The sequence below is a fragment of the Eumetopias jubatus genome, unplaced genomic scaffold (genome assembly GCF_037043125.1).
Source record: "Eumetopias jubatus isolate StellerSeaLion01/CBP00866 unplaced genomic scaffold, mEumJub1_p1.0 scaffold_8, whole genome shotgun sequence".
Classification (NCBI taxonomy): Eukaryota; Metazoa; Chordata; class Mammalia; order Carnivora; family Otariidae; genus Eumetopias; species Eumetopias jubatus.
In genome coordinates this window covers 51,880,074-51,904,793 of record NW_028274814.1, presented here as the reverse complement: position 1 = coordinate 51,904,793, position 24,720 = coordinate 51,880,074, and the positions used below count along the sequence as shown (strand labels likewise).

The 24,720-nt window shown below is 39.3% G+C and overlaps 1 protein-coding gene across 1 annotated transcript in view; it reads right to left on the bottom strand.

Moving 5' to 3' along the window:
- The window catches only part of PTPRO (protein tyrosine phosphatase receptor type O), a 233,542-nt gene extending 211,621 nt beyond the window's left edge, over positions 1–21,921 (bottom strand). Inside the window, exon 1 of the mRNA XM_088025930.1 lies at positions 21,832–21,921. Coding sequence (XP_087882056.1) covers positions 21,832–21,906 — 75 coding nt within the window. The 5' untranslated portion in view covers positions 21,907–21,921. The remainder of the gene's footprint in view (positions 1–21,831) is intronic.
- Positions 21,922–24,720: the final 2,799 nt, after the last annotated feature.

The window sequence follows — 24,720 nt, the reverse complement described above, 5'->3', positions numbered from 1 at the left end:
ATCTATAGATAAGAGGCAAAGCTGACGTGAAAATATGTTGCCATTAGACATATATATTTAATCAGTTTTGTATATTCAATCATACCAGTCATATAATCAAGCCATGATTATAGGTGACCCAAAATTAACTTGGGTAGGGTAAACCTTATTTTTTAAAAAGCAAAAGAGCGGAGCACCTGGGTGGCTCAGTCGTTAAGCGTCTGCCTTCAGCTCAGGTCGTGATCCTAGGGTCCTGGGATCAAGCCCCATGTCGGGCTCCCTGCTCCACAGGAAGCCTGCTTCTCCCTCTCCCGCTCCCCCTGCTTGTGTTCCCTCTCTCGCTGTGTCTCTCTCTGCCAAATAAATAAATAAAATCTTTAAAAAATAAAAATAAAAAAATAAAAAGCAAAAGAGCATACTACAGTATTAAGCATAGCCCTCCATGACATGCACTACACACATGGATGGACACACACATAAATGTGAAAAAAGAAAACCTGTGTGTATCAGAGCAAATGAAACAGGGAATACAACTGTTTTTAATAAGATAATATCATGTATTTAAATTGTGTCTTACAATTTACGAAGTCCTTTCAGAGATTACCTCATTTACGTTGCACTGTAATCCCAAGAGGTAGAAGTGATTTTAATTTTCAGTTTTACAGAGGGGTGAAGCGAGTAAGTGGTTGTGGGCAAGTAATCTTTCCTCTACGCTACCTTGTTCCGTTGATAACCCTAACATTTTTTTTTCCATCAGGTTCTTGGTTTTCTCCAACTTGAGATACCTATTACATTGTATTAAATATTAAAAACTTAGAAAATATGCTCATTCAAAAATCTTCCCATCGTTTTGCTTCAAAGTGATAGAAATCTATAAAGGCAGGACACCTTTAATAATAGTACAGCACATTTTGTCATGAGCAGTCTGTTCCTTCAAAAATTATCATAAAACAGATTGAGAGCTAAATATGAAATGCTGAGCTCTCCAGTTAAAGCACAGACCTCATTTCATTCAGATCAACTCAAACAGATGAGACAGAAGAAATGGCTGAACAATTCTATTTTATTTTCAGCCCTGGTAGTACGCTTCCCAGCTCAAGGTTCCAACAATTTAGGGAGGGGATGGTATGGCAGAGTGTGCTTGGCTGATAATTTCTCCGCAGGACATATTCTAAAACAGTAATAGCCATATTCTGGGGCCTTCCTTCAATGCAAGCATCATCATTTTTTAAAAGATTTTATTTATTTATTTGCGCGATAGAGAGAGAGAGCACGCAGAGCAGGAGCAGGGGGAGGAGCAGAGGGGAACAGAGAAGCAGCCTCCCCACTGAGCAGGGAGCCCAACGCCTGGGGCTGGATCCCAGGACCCTGGCATCATGACCTGAGCTGAAGGCAGACGTTTAACCGACAGCCACCCAGGTGCCTCAAGCATCATCATTTTTATAACTTTCATATACAGACTTAGCATCTCATAACCAGACAGAAAAATGTAAAAAAGCAAAAATAACACATCCTTGGGCAAATGAAGTTAAGCTCCTCAAAATCATGTTAACAGTTAATGTTGTTCTCCCACATCCTTTTTAAGATACTCTAGTAAATTAAATAAAAAAAGAAAAACAAACAAAACTCTTATCTTCAGGTAGGCTTTTTCTTTCCAAAACCAATTTCAAAGAACAGTCAGATATGTAATAATGGGTGTCTTGGGGATGTAATTTTTTATGCAACTTGGCATGCAAGTCATGAGTAATTAATTATGTCTTCTATTTACACTTTGTCAGATAAGAGTATTAAACAGAAGAGCTGAGAGGAACACAGAACACTACCATTAATCTGTTTAATTTGCAAATCTAATGCAATCAAAAGGAAGACATTAGTGTTAAAATTGTTTTTGTCCAGGTGGTATCTTTCATGGAGGGAAAGGCCTGACTGAGGTGTAAATGCTACACAAAGGCAGCAAGCCACAGGATCTCGTGTAGGCTTCCAAAGCCATGGCATCAATTTTCCTGGGTGCTCATATCATTGATTCTAAATGCTCTATACAAAAATTAAAGTATGAGCTCTCCACAGCAACACTAGCATTATATTCGGCTCTGTGCAATTAACTAACCAAGTGAAGAAGCCCCTGACCCATTAAACTGAAGGTGGAACATGTGAGTGACAGACTGATTGACAGCAAAGAGAAAATGCAAGAAAGATTTCTGGATAAGGAGGAACCCACTGTCTCCAGCTGTAACCTGTACCCCACTTCTTTCCAAATGGCAGTCCTCACCAATGACTTAGAAACTGATTCAGTTCTCCTGTGTCTCAGGATATTTCTCTCTTAAGAGGAAGAGACAGAAGATAGAAGTCAGTGAATGAGAAAAGGGAAGCCATGTCAGAACTTTCACACGAATTGGTATGATGGGGTATGCAAGTTCTATGGTTTCTTTCCTAATGCCTTCAATACCTCTCTGAAACTCAGCTGACTCATTATTAAAATGCTGATGATGATTACAGGTTTATATAAGGATGGAATGAGATCATGTATGTAAAGTTCCTGGGACAGTCCCCAATAACCAGCAGCCCCTCAATAAGTGAGAATGATGGTCAGCATCACCACCATTGTTTCCAGTAAGACAGTGAGTTTTGAGAGAACATATCTTTTCATTTCTGCCAGAGATACTTGTACTGGGTGCTTCCTTTTGGATATACCTTATAAATAAATGTGGCACTATTGGTAGGACCTTGATTGCTGCATTGGCAGGATGTTTGTATATATAACAGAGAGATTTAGATCCTCTACTCAGTTTTGTCTAGCAGAATGTAATTTTTACTTGTAGTTTTAAAACCATAGAAGAAATTCTACACGTATGACAGAATATGTATGTGAATTTTAATTTTTATAATAAACATGGCAATTTATAGTCACATGCAGAGGATATAAATCTGAAAGTGTGAAACTAAGTAAAGGAAAATCTCATTCAAAATGGAGGTCCTGGGGCACCTGGGTGGCTCAGTCAGTTAAGCATCTGCCTTTGGCTCAGGTCATGATCCCAGGGTCCTAGGATCCAGCCTCATGTGGGGCTCCCTGCTCAGTAGAGAGTCCGCTTCTCCCTCTCCCTGTGCCTCTCCCCCCCCACCCCCCTGCTCATGCCCTCTCTCTCTCCCTTGCTCTCTCTCTTTCTCTCTCTTTCTTGCTTGCTATCTCTCTCTCTCTCTCAAATAAATAAAATCTTTTTAAAAAATGGGGGTCCTGAAGGGGGAGCTCTGATGCATGTACCACTCCTTGCAGTTTACTTTACATATCTTGATAAGAAGCAGCTTACTTTACCACCCCAGCAGGAGGAAGGAAGATTTTCTCCTCACCCAGCAACAACCCAGCCAGTGAGAACCACCACAATTCAGCCAATGAGAAGTAGCCACAACCCCAAACTCTTACTCACCGCGAGTCGACAAACAGCCTCTCCCAAATTCCTTTTTTCCTGTATAAAAGAATACTTCTCTCCTTTGTTCTCTGTATTTGCCTGTGGTTTGGCAGAGTTTAAATGTCCCAAATTGCAATTCCTCTGCTATTCCTGAATAAACTCATTCTTTTGGTAAACTAACTGGCTATTTTATTTTTAAGGTTGACAAAAGTATGCTGACAGTTACAACTTGTCTCTGAAAAAAATCCACTTATTTTCCATTTATCTCTAAGAGTGCATACAGATTAATATATAAACAACATGATCCAGGGGAGTTTATGTCTAGGGACTAATTTACTGAACTACCCAACCAACAGAGGATTATTTTATCTAATTAAGACAGAGTGCACGTATTTAGAATTAAGCATTTGCATTTACCAGCAAATTCAGAATTATAAAAGCAATTAAAGCTAAAATGAGGTATGATAATCTTTTTCCTGCACACCACTGCTGAGCTAAAGCTCATTTTAATGTTTGCCTTTGTAACACTATTGTACAGAAGGTTATGAATAAGAAGCTCATGGCTGGGCAGAACCCCCTTTCCCACCTCGCTTCCAGCCACTCAGCCTCCTTAGGACATGAACCCATCCATCCTACTTTACTCAAGCCTCCTAAACAGAGCCTACATTTTGTCACATTCCTACTTTTGTTCCTCTGTTTCTCCAACCTGGAATGTTTTCCTTAACATCGTCTATCTATCTGGCAGTATTGGACCAGATTCAGATTAAAATCTGTCTTCCTTCATGAACCTGGTGCTCCTTCAAGCCTAAGTGCTCTGTCCCTTATCTGAACACAAGGGCACTTTGCTGCATATAGTCCTCTGTCTCATTCATTTGCAAATAAATGTATTACAACTTCGGGAGTCTCTTACAGTAGTAAGTCATATATTGCCTTTTAAGTTGCTACATGTTTATATTATTTCCCCTTATATTACAGACTTCCAGAGGGCCTAACTGTGTCCTATACTCTTAAAAATGATGAGCACAGCACCTCTCTTAGAAGTCCAGTTTAATATATGTTTGACGATAGATTGGTTGAAGCAGCAAAAAACCTATTTACCTTCATATATCCTCCATTCATCTCCCCTGCTTTACTCAAACCTTCTAAGCTTGTCGTACACTTTCTATTTCATCCTAATTTATTTATTTTATTTCCAGTTATGTTACTTAATAACTGCTAAAAGAAAGGAAGAATGCTATAATTTAATCAATAAAGTATTTTGTCCTTACTTCCCATAATGGTAATTTCCATCACTCCATTTTTAACTATTTTCTGAAGAGTCATTAAAATGTTGTCTCCCACATTGGTGTTATGGGAATTATGAAAGTGCCAATAACCTGTGGTCCTTTCCAGAACTCAGTAGATAAATCTTGTAAGAATGTAGTTCAATACCCAACCTTCTTCATAATGCATTTGAGTCTGTGGCTAATGGTGCTTTATTGAGGTCCTTGTGTATTTTCCTGATTTTTTTCACATTTGCTTAGATATCTTGACTTCCCCTGCAACTATAATTCTTGTCTTTCTGAGACAGTCCTCATAAGAAAGAGGCTCTGTCAACTAGTCAATTAAAATACTTAACAGAGTGCCAGGCACAAGAAAAGGAAGGAAGGAGGAAGGAAGGAAGGAAGGAAGGAAGGAAGGAAGGAAGGAAGGTAGGAAAGAAGGAAGGATGAACCTAATAAGGTTTTTTAAACTTTTTCTATGTGAAAATTATATATTTATAGAATGTTGCAAAGAAATGTACAGGAAAGTCTCATGCACCCTTCACCCTGCCTCCTCCAATGTTGACGTCTTGCATATCCAAAGAAGAAAATATCCAAACTATGAAATTAACATTGGTACAATCCATAGAATTTATTCAGATTCCACCAGTTATTATGTGCTTATTTGTGTATGAGTATGTATAGACCTATACACCTTTATCACATGGACAACTTCATGTAAGTACCACCATGATCAAGATACACAACTCTTCCTCTATCACAAGGCTCCCTATACCTCTCCCCTTGCCACCTAAACTTTAACCCTTGGCAACCATGAGGGTGTTCTCATCTCCATAATGTTATTATTTCAAGGATCTTATATAAATGGCATCTTACAGTGTGCAACCTTTTGAGATTGGCTTTTTTCACTCAGCCTAATTTTCTTGAGGTTCATTCAAGTTGCTGTGTGTATCAATAGTTGCTGAGTAGTATTGCCTGGTATGGAAACATCACAGTTCATTTAACCATGCACTTATTGAAAGCCATTTTGGTTATTTTCAGTGTTTGGCTGGTACAAACAAAGCTGCTATAAACATTCCTGCACACACTTTATGTTTTGATGAAGATAACTATAGTTCCTTGTATATGGCTAATTCAACTATTTCGGTCGACAATTGGATTTTCAGAGATGGGTAAGATGGGTGAGGAGCTAGTGAGTACATTCTGCATCAAACATTTTTGTTCAGATATTCAGGAAGGAGCAACCATCTGTCCTGGTTCTCCCAGAACAGGATGACCTATGTCTGCTACCCGGGTGTAATTATCCCTTCACTCTCGGAAGTGCCCTGCTTAGTATGATACATTATATAATCCCTCTGACTCAGATGACTTAAAAACTCCAAGCATTGCTATTATGCCTGCTTGGCCATGGTGGAATTGCACTGTAGTAGGTAGCTGTTTTGTAATCCTTCTGAGCACGGGTGGAGTGACTCTCTGGAGTCCGAGAAATGGGATAGTCTCCCAAAGAAAGATAGTCTTGTTAAAGTCTCTACTGTTCCTCCCTCCTTTTCAGTCCAAAAATGTCACTCATATGTGGAATTTAAGAAATGAAACAAACAGGGACACCTGGGTGGCTCAGTGGGTTAAGCGTCTGCCTTCGGCTCAGGTCATGGTCCCAGGGTTCTGGGATCGAGTCCCACATCGGGCTCCCTGCTCTGTCTGCTTCTCCCTCTCCCTTTGCCTCTCCCCTCCTCTAGTGCTCTCTCTCTCTTTCAAATAAATAAATAAAGTCTCAAAAACCATTTAAAAAAGAAGAAATGAAACAAGCAAAGGGTAAAAAAATAAGAGAGAGAATCGTTGGGGGAGATGAACCATGAGAGACTATGGACTCTGAGAAACAAACTGAGGGTTCTAGAGGGGAGGTGGTGTGGGGGGATGGGTTAGCCTGGTGATGGGTATTAAGGAGGGCACGTTCTGCATGGAGCACTGGGTGTTATCCACAAACAATGAATCATGGAACACTATATCAAAAACTAATGATGTAATGTATGGTGATTAACATAACATAATAAAATAAAATTTAAAAAAATAAATTCACTAGGTACTAATACGCTTTAAGGGATGATTTTTTTAATTGTTTAACAAAGAGTGAAGTCAGGTGCCTGGGTGGCTCAGTTGGTTAAGTGACTGCCTTCGGCTCAGGTGATGATCCTGGAGTCCCAGGATCAAGTCCCACATCGGGCTCCCTGCTCAGCGGGGAGTCTGCTTCTCCCTCTGACCCGCCCCCCTCTCATGCTCTCTATCTCATTCTCTCTCTCAAACAAATAAATAAAATCTTAAAAAAAAAAAGAGTGAAGTTGAAGGTTATTAGGAAAGGAAGGTAAAGTCCTTTCTTTAAAAAAATATGTGTTTGCTGTGTTTGTCCACTTTTAAATCTACTCACTCAAACCCTTTCTCCTGTTCATTCCCACAATTCCCTCAAATGAACAAAAAATGTAAAAAAAAAGTTTGAAAAAAATCAAATAAAGTTAGATGATTTTATGTGAAAAATAAATGTTGGAAGGAGAAAAAAAACAAAGCAAAACAAAATAAGAGAGAGAGCAAGAATCAGACTCTTAACTATAGAGAACAAACTGATGGTTACCAGAGGGGTGGGGGTAGGGGTGGGGGTGAAATAGGTGAAGGGGATTAAGGAGGGCTCTTGTGATGAGCACAGGGTGATGTATGGAAGTGTGGAATCACTATATTGTACACCTGAAACTGAAGCTGCAGGGTATGTTCACTGGAATTTAAATAAAACCTAAAGAAAAAGAAACTACACTGTTAAAAATAACAACAACAACAACAGGTCTTCTTGTGAGTCAGTTTTATGGTTGGGGACAGTTTCCAAACTCATGTCTTAGCTCTGTGCATCTTAGCTCCTGTCATAGCTCCACAACTGAGAGGAGAGGACTCTTCCCCACCATTGCCAGTTTGAAAATACTTGCAGCGATAGCTTCTGATAGGTTTGGCTTAGGTCAATGCCAATCTAAAAGATGATGATAAGTGAGGCACAATCCCCAAATAGGCTTATCTTAGGTCAGGTGTTCACCCTCTTGACTGATCACTCTGTCCAGGGCATTGAGGCCCAGTAGGAAGATGGTTTCACCTTTCAGAACACATGAATCAAGAAAGAGGTTTCCTCTAAGGAGGGTAGATGGTGAGGAAGGTGGCAGACTTGGCCACGGAAGGAATGGTGATCTGGGCAGCCACTGTAATTTGTGTCTGCTGTGAAAAGATCAGAAATTCTACATCTTTTTGACTAGAAAGCCTATATTCTAAAATTTTTTATGCATGGTATTTAGCTATGAAGAAATGAGTAATAAATATAGCATCTGAAGTTTTTCTATGTGATTAATTCTTTTTTTTAAGATTATTTATTTGTGAGAGAGCATGGGGGGGGTGTTGGGGCAGCAGGAGAGGATGAGAGAGAATCTCAAGGAGACTCCGCGCTGAGCATGGAGCCCCACGCCAGGCTTGATCTCAAGACCCAAGATCACGACCTGAGCTGAAACTGAGAGTCAAGACACTTAATGGACTGCACCACCCAGGCAGGCCTCTATGTGATTAATTCTTAAGTAGTCACACTAGTGAGAGACATACATATAAGTGATGATCCCCAACACTTTGTGGTCATAATAGACACGTATAATCATCTACACCCTTGACCGATGCAAATACAATCAGGAGTTGAATACAACTGACCCAAGGACGTCTGGCCTAACGTCCTAAATTGCAGAGGACTGAATGTGCTTGAAAAAAATCATCATAATACATTTCAGTGAAAAGAGTATGCTAAAATAGTAGGATAATTTGATACTTTTTTTTTTTACAGACTCAGATACACAGACATTGGAAAAAAATTGGAATGATACATTCCCAGATGGTGGTTATTTTGGAATAGAATGTGTCGGAATGACTGCTTTCCTTTTTTTCTGCCTGTTGCATTTGACACAGTTTCCTCGGTGAACATGTATTGGTTTTCGAATTCTTAATCCATTCTTATAAAATTCTTGTGTACGGCGATGCACACCTGATTCAGACTTACTTAGAGATTTCAAATTAAGCACTCCCTTCTTTAGAGCCTCCAGAAGCCACGGAGTTAAAAGGCTAATTGAAGGCCTCGGCACAGCAACAAGAATCTCAATAGAAAGATTCTCATTAGGTTCCCAATTAGCTGTCAAAAAAATAAAGAAAGAAGATGGTGCATCAGTCAGATGAAAAGGGACTTGAAGATACAGCTGTCTTTTGTTAGTTGCAAAAATGCAAAAAAATGAATCCAAGGAAGCAATGTGCAGCACCTCTAAAGAACGGCTGATTTTTAGCAGATTTAACAGTTTCAGCTAATTAAAAAGAAGCAACCGATAAGCTGTTCTTAGGATTAAGTCCATAATACTTCATTCTAAGCCCTTGCAATCATTTTAACACAGTTTTGACAACACCAGAATTTCCATATTACAAATCCCAAGTACCTAACCATTTTGAGTGAGGCCTATAGTCATTTCTGAGAGCCTAATTAAAAAGTATAAATTAGCGAGGGGAGACTGTAGAGGAATTTCTCAGTGATGATGAACAAAATGAACCTGGCCCCATTCCATTACTATATCTATATGTAAATAACTCTATGGTACCGGTACATTTCATATGTATATAAAGGATTTTTCTATAATCCTTTAAGGGAGGACCACATGACTCACTATTTAATAATACATTACAGACAATATACAATTCCCTTGGCTTTTTATTATTCACCTTATTAATCAAGTTCTTCAGAAACTTAAGAAGCCACTTTTTCTTCTTGGATAAAATCTAGGAATTTTAAGTACATCAAGTAATAAGGCATTTCTTATGGTAATGGTGTTGGCACTTACTGTAAGTACGATGCTTTTACTTTGTGGTATTTGGCAAGAACACTCCCGTTTCATGACTACACTTTAGATTTCAACACAATGTCAAAGTAAATAGAAACGCCACAGCAATAGGATGTCTATTTTATGGGCCACCAACTTGACTTAAGTAAGAAATTCCTGATTTATCTAAGGGAAAGGATGATGTAGTCTAATTAATCTAATTCTGATGCAGCTACTCAGAGACAGAAAGAGACTCCTATAAATGAGTTCTTGAAGATTTCCAGAAACCTTGGTTTGATATAAAAAAAAAAGCAGATTATTATACTGAAGGAAAATAATTGATTAATCACAGAATTGTGATTAATACCTGTGTATGTGAGTATATCAATATTTGATCACAATTTACTTCTGTTTTCAGTTATTGAGGATATTAATTGACAAACAAAACCAAAATTAAAGCAATAGAAAAAAATTACAACTAACCCAAATTTCCACACTTTACCAGCACAGTAGTAGACTACAGATATAGGTCAATATATTATAAGCTGATGTAATACCTTTCAATTCCCTAGTGAAATACTGATTTACATAAGTAAGACCATTTGTTTTAATCATACTTTTGTATTTTTGTCATTTGAAAATCTTGACAATCCAGGTTTTTGGTGTGTGTGTATATATATATATATATATATATACACACACACTAACATTTTAATGAGTGCAACACTAATTTAATCAGCCCATTTAACTGTCCATATTTGGATAGTGAAATATTTACTTATTTATTTTTATTAAAGATTTTATTTATTTATTTGAAAGAGAGAGCGCAGGAGCAAGAGTGGGGGGAGGGGCAGAGAGAGAGGGAGAAGCAGACTCCCAGCCAAGTGTGAGGCCAAGGATTGGGTAGGGGCTCAATCTCACCATCCTGAGATCATGACCTGAGCTTAAGTCAGATGCTTAACCAACTGAGCCACCCAGGTGCCCCAGATAATGAAATATTTATTATCTAATACTTCAACTGAGCATGAAAATTACCATTCATTTCTGTATAAAATTATCTTTTGGGACCTTATACAGAAAAGGACATCCATTTTCTAAAATCCATTAAAAGAATTTTTGAAGTACTCATATGCATTTAAAAATATCATTTTTAGGAGTAAAGAAAATATAAGTTCTAAGTATTATAGAAAAGCAATAATTTATCATCTAGCTTCAGTTAGTTATCTGAGTTTCTAAAAATGAGTTTAGAGGTCAAGAGCCAATCTGAGTACATCAACATGCATGGTGAGAGAAAAATGAGGAAAAACATTGCTTATAAAATTCTTTTCATTTTGATACTTTCAAATTGTAAAGCCAAGAGAACACACCTTCAGATTTTAAGAACTCAGAAGCCACTTTGTTTCAGAAGTTAAAGTGTGTTATACACATAGTGAATAGGATAGAGAATAAGCGATCAAAAAACCCGAGGTTTTACTTTACGACAGATGAGAACTCATCACACAAGAGAACCCATCTGTTGCTTGGCCACACACATCTTTTGTCCTTGGTGGTTTATTCTGACCTAATAAAATAGCAAGAAAAAAATATGTGAGGAACCTTATCTTGGTGTCTGAAAGAGTTCATTTTCCCTTATAATAAAGCCTTTGCTTCCTCCACAAGATCAACAAAACAACGTTTCCAGAGCATTTTTCATTCCAATTCCCCTGTCCCCCAAGCCCCACTCAGCACCACCCGCCTGATAGATCCCCCCTCTTACTTCATCTCGCTGTGCAGCAGCCCCCTCCCCTGCCCTGGTATGCTTGCATCCGACTCTTGTTCTTGAGTCTGTCCCATAGCTTCTACTTGACCTTTCTCACCCCATTTACTCATTCAACATTCATTCACTTATCCCACAAGTATTCACTGCACAGCTACCGTGGTCCAGGTGTTCTTCTAGCAGCTGGCGATAGAGCATGAACACAATGGATCAAGTCCTTGCTGTGTGATGGAAACTACAAGCCTTCCAGTGGAGGAGCAAGTCATTATAAAGACCTAGTACAATATCACATGGTGAGCGATACATTCTCTGAAGAAAATAAACCTGGGTAAAAGTGGTAAAATTTTAGGGAGATTTTTTTTTTTTTTTAAGTAGGTCCTACACCAAGCATGGAGCCCAACACGGGGCTTGAACTCATGACCCTGAGATCAAGACCTGAGCTGAGATCAAGAGTCTGGCACTTAGCCAACTGAGCCACCCAGGGGACCCTGATTGGAGGGTTCTAGATTGCTTGGTTCTAAATTTGTTGTTCATGAAAGACATGTTGAGGGAATATCCTTCGAACAGAGATTGCAATAAAATAAAATAAAAATCTGCATTTATAAAATGCTTGTTATGTACCATGCATTTTTCTCATGCCAGCACTCTCAAAACCTTATCATGGTTCCTCATGGGACCCTACTGGGAAGAATGAGAGCTGCCTTCCACCCAACTGGCTGCCGTGGCCACGAAAGGGAAGAGAGGGTAACAGGCAAAAAATGTGGACTGGGATAGACTGCTTAAAGTGGTATGATGGACAGCTGAGGGCAGGACAGAGAGATGACAAACTTCTCACATTTTATCTTTCTCACCTCTCAGGTCTGTTGGCAAGCAGTTACTCAGAACATGCAAGAAAGCAGGAACAGTCACAACATGGTGCTCTACTAACATGACACAGAGAGAGAGTAGTCATGCGTGAAAGCTACAACCAGAAATAGCTCATCTCCAAGCCGAACCAACTAAACAACGAAACGGCTGTCTAAAAGTGCAATAGCTGCCTCTCAGCTGATAATGATTCCACCATTTATAACCAATTGGCAGTAATATTAAAGACAATACTGAACGAAACATTGTTCTCTCAAGTTATATATTAAGATAATTATACTGGACAATAAGGTTAAAATGAATTTTCCATTTTTTAATAGCCAAAAGCCAAAGAACCCTTTTGTATATACAGTTACCAAAGCTAGAGTTAGCATAATCCATAAAATAAAGAGAATATGTACATTTTTTTCTTCTGACAGAGTTTCTTAAACATCAGTCCCTGATAAGAAAGTTGGGAATGGTTGCTTTCCTTCATGCAAATTCTTCTGATACTGAGATTTAAATTATAACTGATCTTGCTGCTGCATTTTTCTTATCATTAAGGTTATATTCCTCATTTTAAAAAAAGAGTGATAGGGCGCCTGGGTGGCTCAGTTGGTTAAGCGACTGCCTTCGGCTCAGGTCATGATCCTGGAGTCCCGGGATCGAGTCCCACATCGGGCTCCCTGCTCAGCAGGGAGTCTGCTTCTCCCTCTGACCCTCTTCCCTCTCATGCTCTCTGTCTCTCATCCTCTCTCTCTCAAATAAATAAATAAAAGCTTTGAAAAAAAAATAAAAGCAGGAGGGGAAGAATGAAGGGGAGTAAGTCGTAGGGGGAGACGAACCATGAGACACAATGGACTCTGAAAAACAAACTGAGGGTTCTAGACGGGAGGGGGGTGGGGGGATGGGTTAGCCTGGTGATGGGTATTAAAAGGGCACATTCTGCGTGGAGCACTGGGTGTTATGCACAAACAATGAATCATGGAACACTACATCAAAAACTAATGATGTAATGTATGGTGATTAACATAACAATAAAAAATTAAAAATAAAAATAAATAAAGAGTGATAAAGGAAAAAAAGGAAGTGTTTAGTGTAGAAGCATAAATACTGTTTCTTAGAGTATAATCACTCTTCCCATGAATTATTTTTAGAAAATGAATTCTACAATCAAACTTGGGAAATGCTAGATCTCCCTTCTGGAAAACACAATGCATATTAACATAATGGGGGTTCTGAGAAGTTCCGTTACAAAAAAATAATAATCAATGAATGAATAGTAGTTTAAACAAAGTTAAATAGATTATTTCCCAAATTCATGTTACCACAGAAGTGTTTATGCAAGTCTCTCATGTTCCATGAAGCATAGTTTGGAAGATGCTGCTCTAGACACATTTTTATTGTTCTACCTCTTTGACTTTGCTTTAGCTATTTTTACCATCCTATTGCTTGCCTTCTTTTTTTAATTTTTCTACATAAAACTTATTGAGTGCTTATTGTATTCTAGGCACGGTTTAAAGTCCTTCATGGTCGTTATCTCACTCATTCCTGCCTGACAATTATCCTCTGTGATAAATACAACAGATTGCCAAAGGGGCCCCCACACAAGTGAAACAACTTTCTCCACATCCTGCTTGTTGGTAAGATTGAAATCCGGTCTCTCTGACCTGAAGCCTGTGCTCTTGACAAATCAGTGGCCAGTTCTCTAGTCCTCAGCTCCTCCCAAGCTCCACAGAGACCAAGAGCCTACCTATTTTCCTGTCCAAAGATATTTTCCAGATCTTAGCTTATAGGATCTTTCTGTTACATTTGATGCTGTTAGCCAATCCTTCCCACTTGTAATTTCTTAGACCCGGGATTTTCTTGATTCTGCTTTCCTCTTGTACCTCTCTGGCTGTTTCTTCTTCATCTTCTTAGGTTCCTTATTAAATGTTAGTTCTCCTCAAGGCCCATCGTGGCCCACTGCCCTTCTCCATCTTGCTCTCTGCTGGGACATCCCCATTCACATCTCCAGACCTGCCATTTTTTCCGGACGTCAGACTCATACCTAATAAGTACTTGTGTGTGTGTGGTTTTTTTTTTTTTTTTTTTTTTTGGCACTTCAAACTCAAGAGGGTTTCTGCTAAATTCATCATGTCCTATTATCAGTCAAAGTCTCAGTAGGATACTCAAGGGGAAATCATAGATAGTTTAATCAAGGGACTGTTACTAAAGGTGTGGAGCAGGAATAATAGTACTAAGCATGATGGTGAAGACGGTAAGCTGAGCTGGAGGAGAATGGACACTGTCCAGGACACATTGTTAAAACTGCAACATGTCAGGCAAAGGTGTCAAGTTATCTAGAAATTAGCATGAAAATTACCTTCTCCCCAGTTCCCCACATCTAGCTAGTCTTGTCAATTTCGCTATTTTTTTTTAACATCGTTTCTCTTATTTTAGCTCTTTTCCCAACACCCTAGGGTCAACATTTGTCATCTCTTAATTGGACCATTATAATCGCCTCTTAGCAGCTGAACTGCTTCCAGGCCTGCTCTACCTTCAGGGTAACCTTTCTTACAGCCACAAACTCTCTCTGAAATGCAAATCTTACCCGGCTCAGAGTTGGCTAACACTTCAATGATCCTCTTCACCTAGAAAATAAAGATCCTACTTTTTGGCACAGCATATAGGAGTCTCCCTGATTTGGCATCTAACACTCCCTTTCCTTTTGTACACACTTGTATTTTCTTAAACACTACCCTGCTCTTCACAACATTGGGCCTTTGTTCATGCAGTTTTCTCTTTGTGTCCATATTTCCTAACCTAAGTCAGGCTAAGCTTGGGTCATCTTTTAAGAAATCATCTCCCAGACCATGAGATATAGTCTCTCTTCTAACATCTTACCATGGTTTCCTCTATTAAACAAACAAACAAAACCTCACTACATTTTTTTTAACTTTAAAAATATATATTTAAAAACCTCACTACATTTTAATGACTTCTTCTATGCCTATTTTCCCACTGTGTCATTTGTGAGGATTCAACTGACTGTTACCCATTCCTGTACCTACAACATCAAGTACAATTCCTGGCACACCATAGATATTCAACTGATGTTTGATTAACTGAATGGAATTGGACAGCAAATCATTATCCTGGAATCTGAAAGACAGACTTGGTATTGAAGAGGAAAAGTAACTCTCAATGTGACCATTCTGGTTTTGGGGAAAGACTGGTCAGCCAAAAAAGTTTATAGGATGCTCTTTCAAGGAATCTAAATGATAGGGAGAGATTAACCAGAAGGTAAAGCCAGGATCAAAAAGCAGTGTAAAGGTAAAGCCAGGATCAAAAAGTAGTGTTGCTAGAGTTAATCAAAATAGAATTCTGATTCAGAAAGTAAGGTAGAAGGTATTAGAACCAGACCTCAGATAAGACCAAATATACAAAGGGCACTACAGATTCTTTGGAATTATCCAACATCTGGTTTGTACATGACAATCACAAGCTCCTGTGGGAGGAACCGAGAGGGAATCACAATCTAAATCAGCACAAAGGGCTATAGATAGTCTCTGATATGGGTTAAGGGCAAAAGGAACAAGGGACAGAAATTTCTCTGCATTTCACTTGGTCAGTTGGAGGGCCATGATGAAGGAACAGGATTAAGGGCCTGTTAGACCCATGAAAATTTCTCACACATAAATAATCTACTATAAAAAGTAGGCAGGCAGAAGAGAAAAAAACAAAACACAGTCTCAGCTATCTGAAAAACAGTTAAATGAAGTGATACAGAAAAAGGGAAACGTTCATCATTTAAATCACATACACGTTAGTATTACAAAATACAATTCTGGTTTTGGACCCCCACACTGTAGAGAAATTCTTTTTATTTGCTGGTAAGGATACAAAAATTACCAGATTCGTTTCGTTTTAATTCACTTTAGGATAGGAACAGTTTTGTTAGAAAAATGAGTTGCATAACATTCCTATTCAGGAAGAGTGGGAAACAAAATAAGAGTATTCAATAAGGAAACATATTTATTTGCATATAAATAGAAGGATGGCAATACAGTTGTTTTCCTCAAACTTTTTTCATTTGATTCCCTAATTTTCCCTACATTCATTTTCTTACAGAAATTATGCATATTTGTAATTTGAAGACAATTCTCAAACTCAGAGTCCTGTTTCCAATTCTGGTTTCCGAAGTATTTTCCCAAGCTTTTATCATTTTCCCCTCTTTCATCTCAATTTCCTGACAAAAAGAAAAGGACAAACCTTTCTTATCACAAAATCACTATAACCTTGTTTCAAATATCCTGTTTGTTTGGTGGTTTTAATATATTCAGAAGTAAAAGGAGTTGGCCTTTTAGGTAACTGGAATGTCTAGGAAAGTAGACATCTTTCATCGGACAATGAAATTCTAAATGAAAGAGTTGAGAATGATTTTCTGACACAAGGATAAGATATGGTCGTACTTATAGAAATAAATTGGAAAGCACCATGTTCAGAGGGAAAAAGAAACAACAAAGGATCGGCACTCCGGAGATCTAGGACAAGCTTGTGAAAGGACAAACTTACTAATTAGGAATAATTAGTGATTGTAGATTACATGAAAGGTGCTTAATAAGGTTATTTATATATCGTTCTGAATAGCTGGTAGAAAAGGTACGGAACCTATTGGAGCCAACCAGAAGAGAAGAAGATACGAGTCTTTGTATTCTGCCTTTAGCTTCATCCCACCCCATTCACCCTCTTGCTCATTCTACTTGTGCCATATTAACCTTGTTTTGGCTCCTCAAATTAAGGGCACAAGTGCACAAAGAAGTCTCTCGCATATTTATTTAAGCAGAAAGCACTGATACCAATGGGCCTTTGAGGCCATCATAGAAGAGTTTTTTAGGGCTTTGAGTTATGCTCCTGGATTAAACACTACCATAGATAGAACCAAGACCAGGGTATAGAAAAGGCTTCATCTCTCAAGGGCAAAGTTATGGCAAAAAGTAGAGGGATTTCTGTTAGAAGCATGCAGAAATCTTTGTCAGTTGTAGTTGGTAGTGGTCACAGAAGAATGATGATATGGAAGAGTAAGCAAGAACATGACCTACATAGCTGGGTGTTGGCTGAAGTTGCAGGTCACATATAGAGGTAATGAAAGCTATTTCTCCTATTATTTCATTGATGATAGCACATAGCAGCTGAGGTAACACTGGTGAATAAATGAGCAACCAAGAGTGCTACACTTTTGGAAAAAAAGCACATTGGTATTTTGATTTATAATTTTAATAAGTTCTTAATATAGAGAACTGGTAACATTTTATTATTTTTTAGTGTAATGATTGCATTGTAATTAAAATAATTTAATTCACATAATGATAATTTTCTCATGCTTTCCTTAAAGATGTGCTCACAAGTCAATATTATGGTATTTAACACCTCTCAGTCAGAAACCGTACAATGCCACAAATTTCAATTCTGTTTATGAAGCTTCTACTATTTGCCTAATTCCACATCTTAAGCACAGTGGAAGACAAAAAATTACAATATATTTTTCTTTATTTCAAAAACAGATATATTTGGAGTAATAAAATGAGCATAATAGGTGCTTTCTAGTAAAGCTCATCATTGTAGTGGGGCTATACTTGTGGAAATGCAACAGCACTGGAACTGTGCACCTGAAGGTATTAAATTGGGAAGAAAATGAGAAATAAATATCTGTGGTCATTCCTCTTCACCCTTTATTGTGCCACACTGCTACCAATCACAATGGTCTAAATAAGTGCACCAACTGTATCCAACACCAAAGGGCCTTTGCAAATCCCCAAGACTTAAGTTGGAATTATATTGTTAAACCTCAGGAGTCAATGTACTTATGAGTTTAACTACCTTTAAGTTGGTTATTTAGATGCCAGAAATAGTGCTAAAAATAGTATTTTTATTTAAAAATAAAGTACAACTCTTACATCATTTTTAATTACTTATCCATATAGACGTGTATTTTTTTATGGACCAAAATGAGGCAGAGGTAACGTGTGAATTTTTATTCTTTAATATAACAACAATCTTTACACAACAAAGAACAAAGGTAAACACACATATAGTGGAGGATTATTACCCAATCCCCAGTAGAAGCCCAGCCCAGTGAACATTCTTCAGCTTACTGGGGATGTCATATGTGAAAGGGCTTCTCTAAAAGGTTAACACTAAAAAAACAAAATAAGATAAGATAAAAATAAAAGGTTGGAAACAACATTTATCAAAGGAGTCAGTTGACAGAGGAGTTAATGACAGCAAACTTCACTGAGAGCAGGGTGGGTTAAGCTGCTCCAGAAAGATGAAAAGATTAAGGTTCATCGGCCAATATTGTATAATATAGAATGTGAATGAAACTTCCACGTGGAAGTGAAACTTCTTGTGTGTGTGTGTGTGTGTGTGTGTGTGAAAGAGAAAAGGGTGGGAGAGAAGGAGAGAGGGAGAGGGAGAAGGAGGGAGAGACAGGGGGTGGAGAAAGGCAGACAGACCTTGGAGAGTGGATATTTCTCCTAAATAGTACTATGGCCAACATCATAACACTCATGCTTTATAAAATTAAACACAAACCTCTTTTCAGATAATATAATTAAGGCCTCTTTCAAATTTAATGTTCTTTGATTACATATCAGGTAAGAGCAGACCCAGAAGAAAATATAGAGAGGAGGTTAAGGAAAGAAAGAAGGATTCATGCCAAGACTATGAGTTTAAGGAAACATTCCACTTGACTACTAATGAGCACCATTTCAGGAAAGGCAGAATTGAAATTCCTATGATGTCATATTCTACAATTTGCATCTTAGTTGACAAAATACTGATATCAAGTGAACTGATACAGGAAGCAATTTCCAGGAAGAGGTTTAGTAAAGATAGGGGAGGTGAGAGAAATTTACTTTGTTTTCACTGGGAATGCTGGGAAGATACACAAGAGGGAGACTCATCGGATAAATACTCCATTTACATTCATATGTGGGTAGAAGAATTTCAGATTGGTAGGCTCCCAGGATACTTGATAATAGAGTTCCACTTTTGTTTTCTATTTTTATATATGCCATCAATATGGATTGTGAAATTTCAAAATTTCATAATCGACATTGTGCTTATGCAGATATTAGCCTCATAACATACAATGGATGACTTAGACAATCTGAGATGCTTGATTAAATGTTCCTGTCACTTAGCTATGGATAAGGAACGATGCACAAAGACTTCCACGTCCAGGCACATTTATGCAATCTCAATGAAATTGGTTATAGCCAATCATACAGATTCAAATTTTCAGACTTTCCCATCACTTATACCTAGCTGCTAGCTCCTGATTTGTGGAAAAGATAAAACTATAAATCAAGCCTCCCATTTCGGTTTCTCTAACTTTATGGCTCTTAGGAATTTTCACTTTTATACAGAAGGTATTTCATATGGAGCAGTGAAAGATTTGTTGACATAATGTGAGCCACGGCGATTTTTGGGAGGTTGGATAAATTGTTTGTTTCTGACTCAGCACACAGATCTTATCACTGAGATTCAATCAACAATGTGCTATTTAATAATGGAACTGTTTCCAGGTCTACTATCCTGACATTTATTCAGGACCTTGAATGCAAACGTATTTCCAAATTAGAAAGAGATTATACAATGTGCCAAATTTATCATGTAATATACTATTCCCAAATGTAAATGCCTTATCCTTTGTGCCCAATTTAACTCTTTGAATATTACTTGCTAACTGTAACAAAATAAGCTTAATGAAATAGCATATGTGAAATATCTGGAAGACTGACTGGTGCATGGTGGGTATTCAGTATATATACGTATATTTTTTCCTCTGATATACTTTATATCCTGGTGACACAAACTCTACACTTACATAAAATAAAGGGTAATGACTTTCTCTACAAAATTAGTTGTCCCATTACAATATTTATTTAAATTACAAGCCTTATCAATGTATTTACTATGTGATGCAGAGTTAACCATAATTGACACCAATCTGCAAATATGCAAAAATATACCTATTGTGTGGAACAGGGTGAACCTCTCTTACAGTCACTGGGAATACCATTATACCAACATTGACTGCATTTTTCTCACATCTAAATCAAGTTTTCATTAGAAGTTTGCCACAGTTTTTACATTTTAATTGCAGCACTCTACTCCCACTCTCAAACCCATTATTTGACCATTTCTGAAATTCTCACTCATTATGAAGAATTCAGATGAAAACCTGCAGTTGTGCCAAATGTTGGGTTTGGATCGGATGTCATACATGTAAGTCTTAGCTGTTACTTAGAAAAATGTGTGGTGATGCAATTTCCCACTTTGGATTCATGACAAGTGTTGCATAGACATAATAATTATGACAGAATTTAACAATTAGAAAAATTAATAGAAAACTTAAATAAGTCTAATATAATTATGGTGTGTGCTAAAAGAGCAATCTCCTATAATGAAAACACATGACCAAGCTTGTTATTGACCAGATTTTAAATAAAATTATTATTAGCAACTTAATAAAAATGTAAAAACATAGTAAATATAATTTAGAATTTTATTTATTCATTCTGTTGCTCTTTCTCTTTGAAACTATTTTTCCTATTTTCCATTAAGATAAATAAAAATATGGAATATTTAAAATTGATGCTGTTCCCAATCCATTGGTCCTGTTACACTACCTCCTTGTCAAGCATTCATAATTAATGGTGCATGTAAGCAAAAAGGGACGCTTTGGTAAGGAAACATTTGCATCCATTAATGTTTCTTCCATTTCTAAGGTAGGTAGCACGGTGGTGCTGAAAGGATAGCTCCCAGTCACCTGTCGACACACTACTTTGCCAGGAAAGGGAGGACTACGACAAAACTAGACACACTGAAGACACAGGCGGTAGACAATTACCTCACAACTTCACACTACTTTCCAAGCAAACATCTAGCTGAAATTTGTTTTAAAGATTTTATGTGCAGTATAGTTGTCAAACTAGGATTTAAAAAAAAAGCAGCCCCTTCCCTTTCATTTTTCTCAAAAATAACAGCCTAAAGTAGCATAATCCAAAGAAAACTCAAAAAAGTTAATTTTATAGATTTTTTTCTGTCATTTAAATTTAGAGGTACCAGCCTTTGTAAATACGGCGGGGGAAAGTCTAAAGACTTTGTGAAAGGAATTAGGTTGAAGATGAAGACTTGGGGAGAAGAGTCCTCTCCAGGCTCAAGCTGACACTCTTTATTCAAAGAAAACCATGCTCACGACCACCCGGCAGTCTTTTTGAGGACAGGGAGCTCAGCCCCAGGTGTATAATTCCAGGAGAAAGTAAATTAAGACAAAGCAGCCGTACACACCGTTGGGGAGAGAGCGGTAAGGTTGACCAACATTGGGGTGCAGTAGTGACCAGAAGGAAAAGTGACCTCATTTTGCCTAGTGAAACACTAATTAACAAGCCCACCTTTGATGTGGATACCAGCTGTGGTAAAAGAGCACAAAGGGTGAAAGCTGGAGAGAGAAAACTTCCCTGTTCTTCCACCCCATCCCTCAAAACCTCCGGGAACACGCAAACGCAAGGACAACAAAGCTTGCACCCAGGCTGCACAGCGGGCGCTTCCAGCCGCCGGGCCATCGCGCCCCGGAGCGCGCCGCTCCCCCACGGCAGAGCCCGGGCGTCGGAGCGCGGACGCGGGCAGGACCGCCCGGGAGTGAGGGGAGGGGGGGGACGCTCCCCTACCTTGAGCAGCACAAAGAACCAGAACAGAGACAGGAAACGGCGGCCGCCGCGCGGTCTCGTGGGCAGGTGCCCCATCACGGTGCCGAAGGGACCCGGGGGGACCGCGGCTCGTGCGAACTCCCCCGGCGGCGGCTCACAATGGCGAACTGAGCCTCCCGCCTCAGAACGTGGGCGCCGAGGCTGCTCCCGGGGGGCGCATGCTGCCTTTCCAGTCTCCTTGCGCCTGCTCCCTTTCCTCTTCTGCTCCGGGGGTCCACCCGGAACGTGCCAGGCGCTGCCGTTCTTTAACAGCTAAGGATGGAGAGAGAGGGTGGGGATTGGAGTGGGCGAGGCTCTGCGGCCGCCGCCACCGAGGCTGCCGGTGGAGAAGCGGGGTCCGAGTGGTGAGCGAGAGGCGGATGCCCTGCGCCCAGCCTGCCGCGGTCCTCCGGCCGCAGGAGATTCTCACCGTGCGCCGCGGACTCATAAAAGTGACAGCAGCCTCCCAGCCCTCCCACCAGGGTCCGCCTGCCGCCTCTTATCGCTGGACAGCCCCCACTCCAGGCTCCGCCCCGACCCTTTCCACTGTCTCTGGGACTCAGGAGTTGTGCGGGGCGTTTCAATGACTCCTCTTGAGCAACTTGGGGAACCGGATCCCAGTCTCTTCTCAATCTTCCTACATCTGCTCTCAGTTGCTGTTATAAAAGTACAGAAACACTTGGAGGGAACTGGTGGTTGTGATTGTAGTGATGGAGTGCGTGGTGCATGCATGTGTGTTTGATGGGTAGGATTCCATTCTCTCCATCCCACTCCTACCGGGAGGAAATAGTACAATTATATACACTTTCCATTTGAAATCAGCTCTTATTAATTTCAAGGGCTGTCTTTTGACACCAAAGTCTGTCAAGTTGCCTGAAGCAGAATGTAGAAGTCGAGGAGGGGGGATCACAATATAGTACATATATTTATAAACATACTTTAAAAAATGTGTAATTATTAAAGAAACTGTTGAGCCTTTCCAGAGTGGTTATACTATTTTACATTCTCACCAGCAATGGATGGGGGCGGGGGCGGGGGCGGGGACAAGGTATATAATTAAAGAGAGGTAATAGTAGGACTCTTTGTGGTGATGAAACAGTTCCCTATCTTGGTGGTGGTGGTTACACCAAAGCTGCCTAGGTGATAAAACTGCATAGAAACGCAGGAGCGGTTCACGTGCGCCAGAGCCCACACGTACAAATGTCTATAAAACTGGTGAAATTTGGCGGCGCCTGGGTGGCTCAGTCAGTTGTGTCTGCCTTCGGCTCAGGTTATGATCCCAGGATCCCGGGATGCAGGCGTGGGCCAGGCTCCTTGCTCACTGGAGAACTGCTTCTCCCTCTCCCTCTGCCCCTTCCTCCCACTGATGCTCTCTCTCTCACTCTCACTCTCTATCTCAAAGAAAGAAATAAAATCTTGAAAGAAAAACTGGTGAAATTTGAATAAGGTGTGTGAAGCTACCATTGTCAGTTTCCCAGTTTTTTTTTAAAGATTTTTATTTATTTATTTGAGAGAGAGAGAATGAGACAGAGAGCATGAGAGGGAAGAGGGTCAGAGGGAGAAGCAGACCCCCTGCTAAGCGGGGAGCCCCATGTGGGACTCGATCCCGCGACTACAGGATCATAACCTGAGCCAAAGGCAGTCGCTTAACCAACTGAGCCACCCAGGCGCCCTGTCAGTTTCCCAGTTTTGATACATACTATAATTATATAAAATGCTACCTTTGGAGAAAGCTAGGTGAAGGTTAAATAGGACCGTCCTGAACTATCTTTTTGTTGAGATATAATTGACATATAGCATTATATTAGCTTCAGGTATACAACATAATGATTCAATATTTGTATGTATTGTGAAATGATCACCAAAACAAGGCTAGTTAACGTCCCTCATCACACATAGTTACAACGTTTTTCTTGTGATGGGAACTTAGATCTACTCTTTTAGCAACTTTCAAATATACAATATTAACTACAGTCACTATCCTGTATATTGCATCCCCTTGACTTATTTCCTTTGTAACTGAAAATTTCTAACTTTTGACCCCCTTCACCCATATGCTTTTTAACAAGTGAATTATTCCTGAGTAACTAATCCGTGACTTTTTAGAAGCTCAGGCAACTAATTCCTAGCTGTGTATTTTCAAACTATTTATGTCCCTTTGGTTGTTATGTGTAGCTTTAGGAAGATGTCTGTCAAAATAAACTATGGGGTACTCTATTTAAATATGAATCACTGTGGGGCGCCTGGGTGACTCAGTGGATTAAGCATCTACCTTCTGCTCTGGTCATGATCCCAGGGTGGTGGGATGGATCCCCACATCCCGACATCGGGCTTTCTGCTCAATGGGGAGCCTGCTTCTCCCTCTCCCTCTGTCTGCAGTTCCCCCTGCTTGTGCTCTCTCTCTCTGTCAAATAAATAAATAAAATCTTTAAAAAAATAAATATAAATCACTCATTATTATGTAAATGACCCTTGCTGCACCTTGCCAATAATGGAACTTCCTATTTGTCTTTGAGACATGTTTGGGCACCAGGAGACAGGCAAGGTGACCTTGGTTATGAATACAGGAGTTTGTCTCAGACCCACAGTTAGGGAGTAGTGGCATGAAAAAGGACCTGGGGCTATGTTTACTCAACCTTTGGCTAGATAACAAAATGACCAAACAGGAATCACTTGGTTGGTATGTATATGTGTGTCTAAGAAAGGTTTAGATTGAATATATTTACATGTGTATGTATGTGTACTAAATGCTCATAGACATAAATAAAAAATAATGGTCTGAATTTATGTGAAAATACTGTCTTTGGTGTCTTCCTTTAGAAGCATCTTTTGTTGTCATGTTCTTTCCCCTCATGTGCTCCCTTTTAGCGC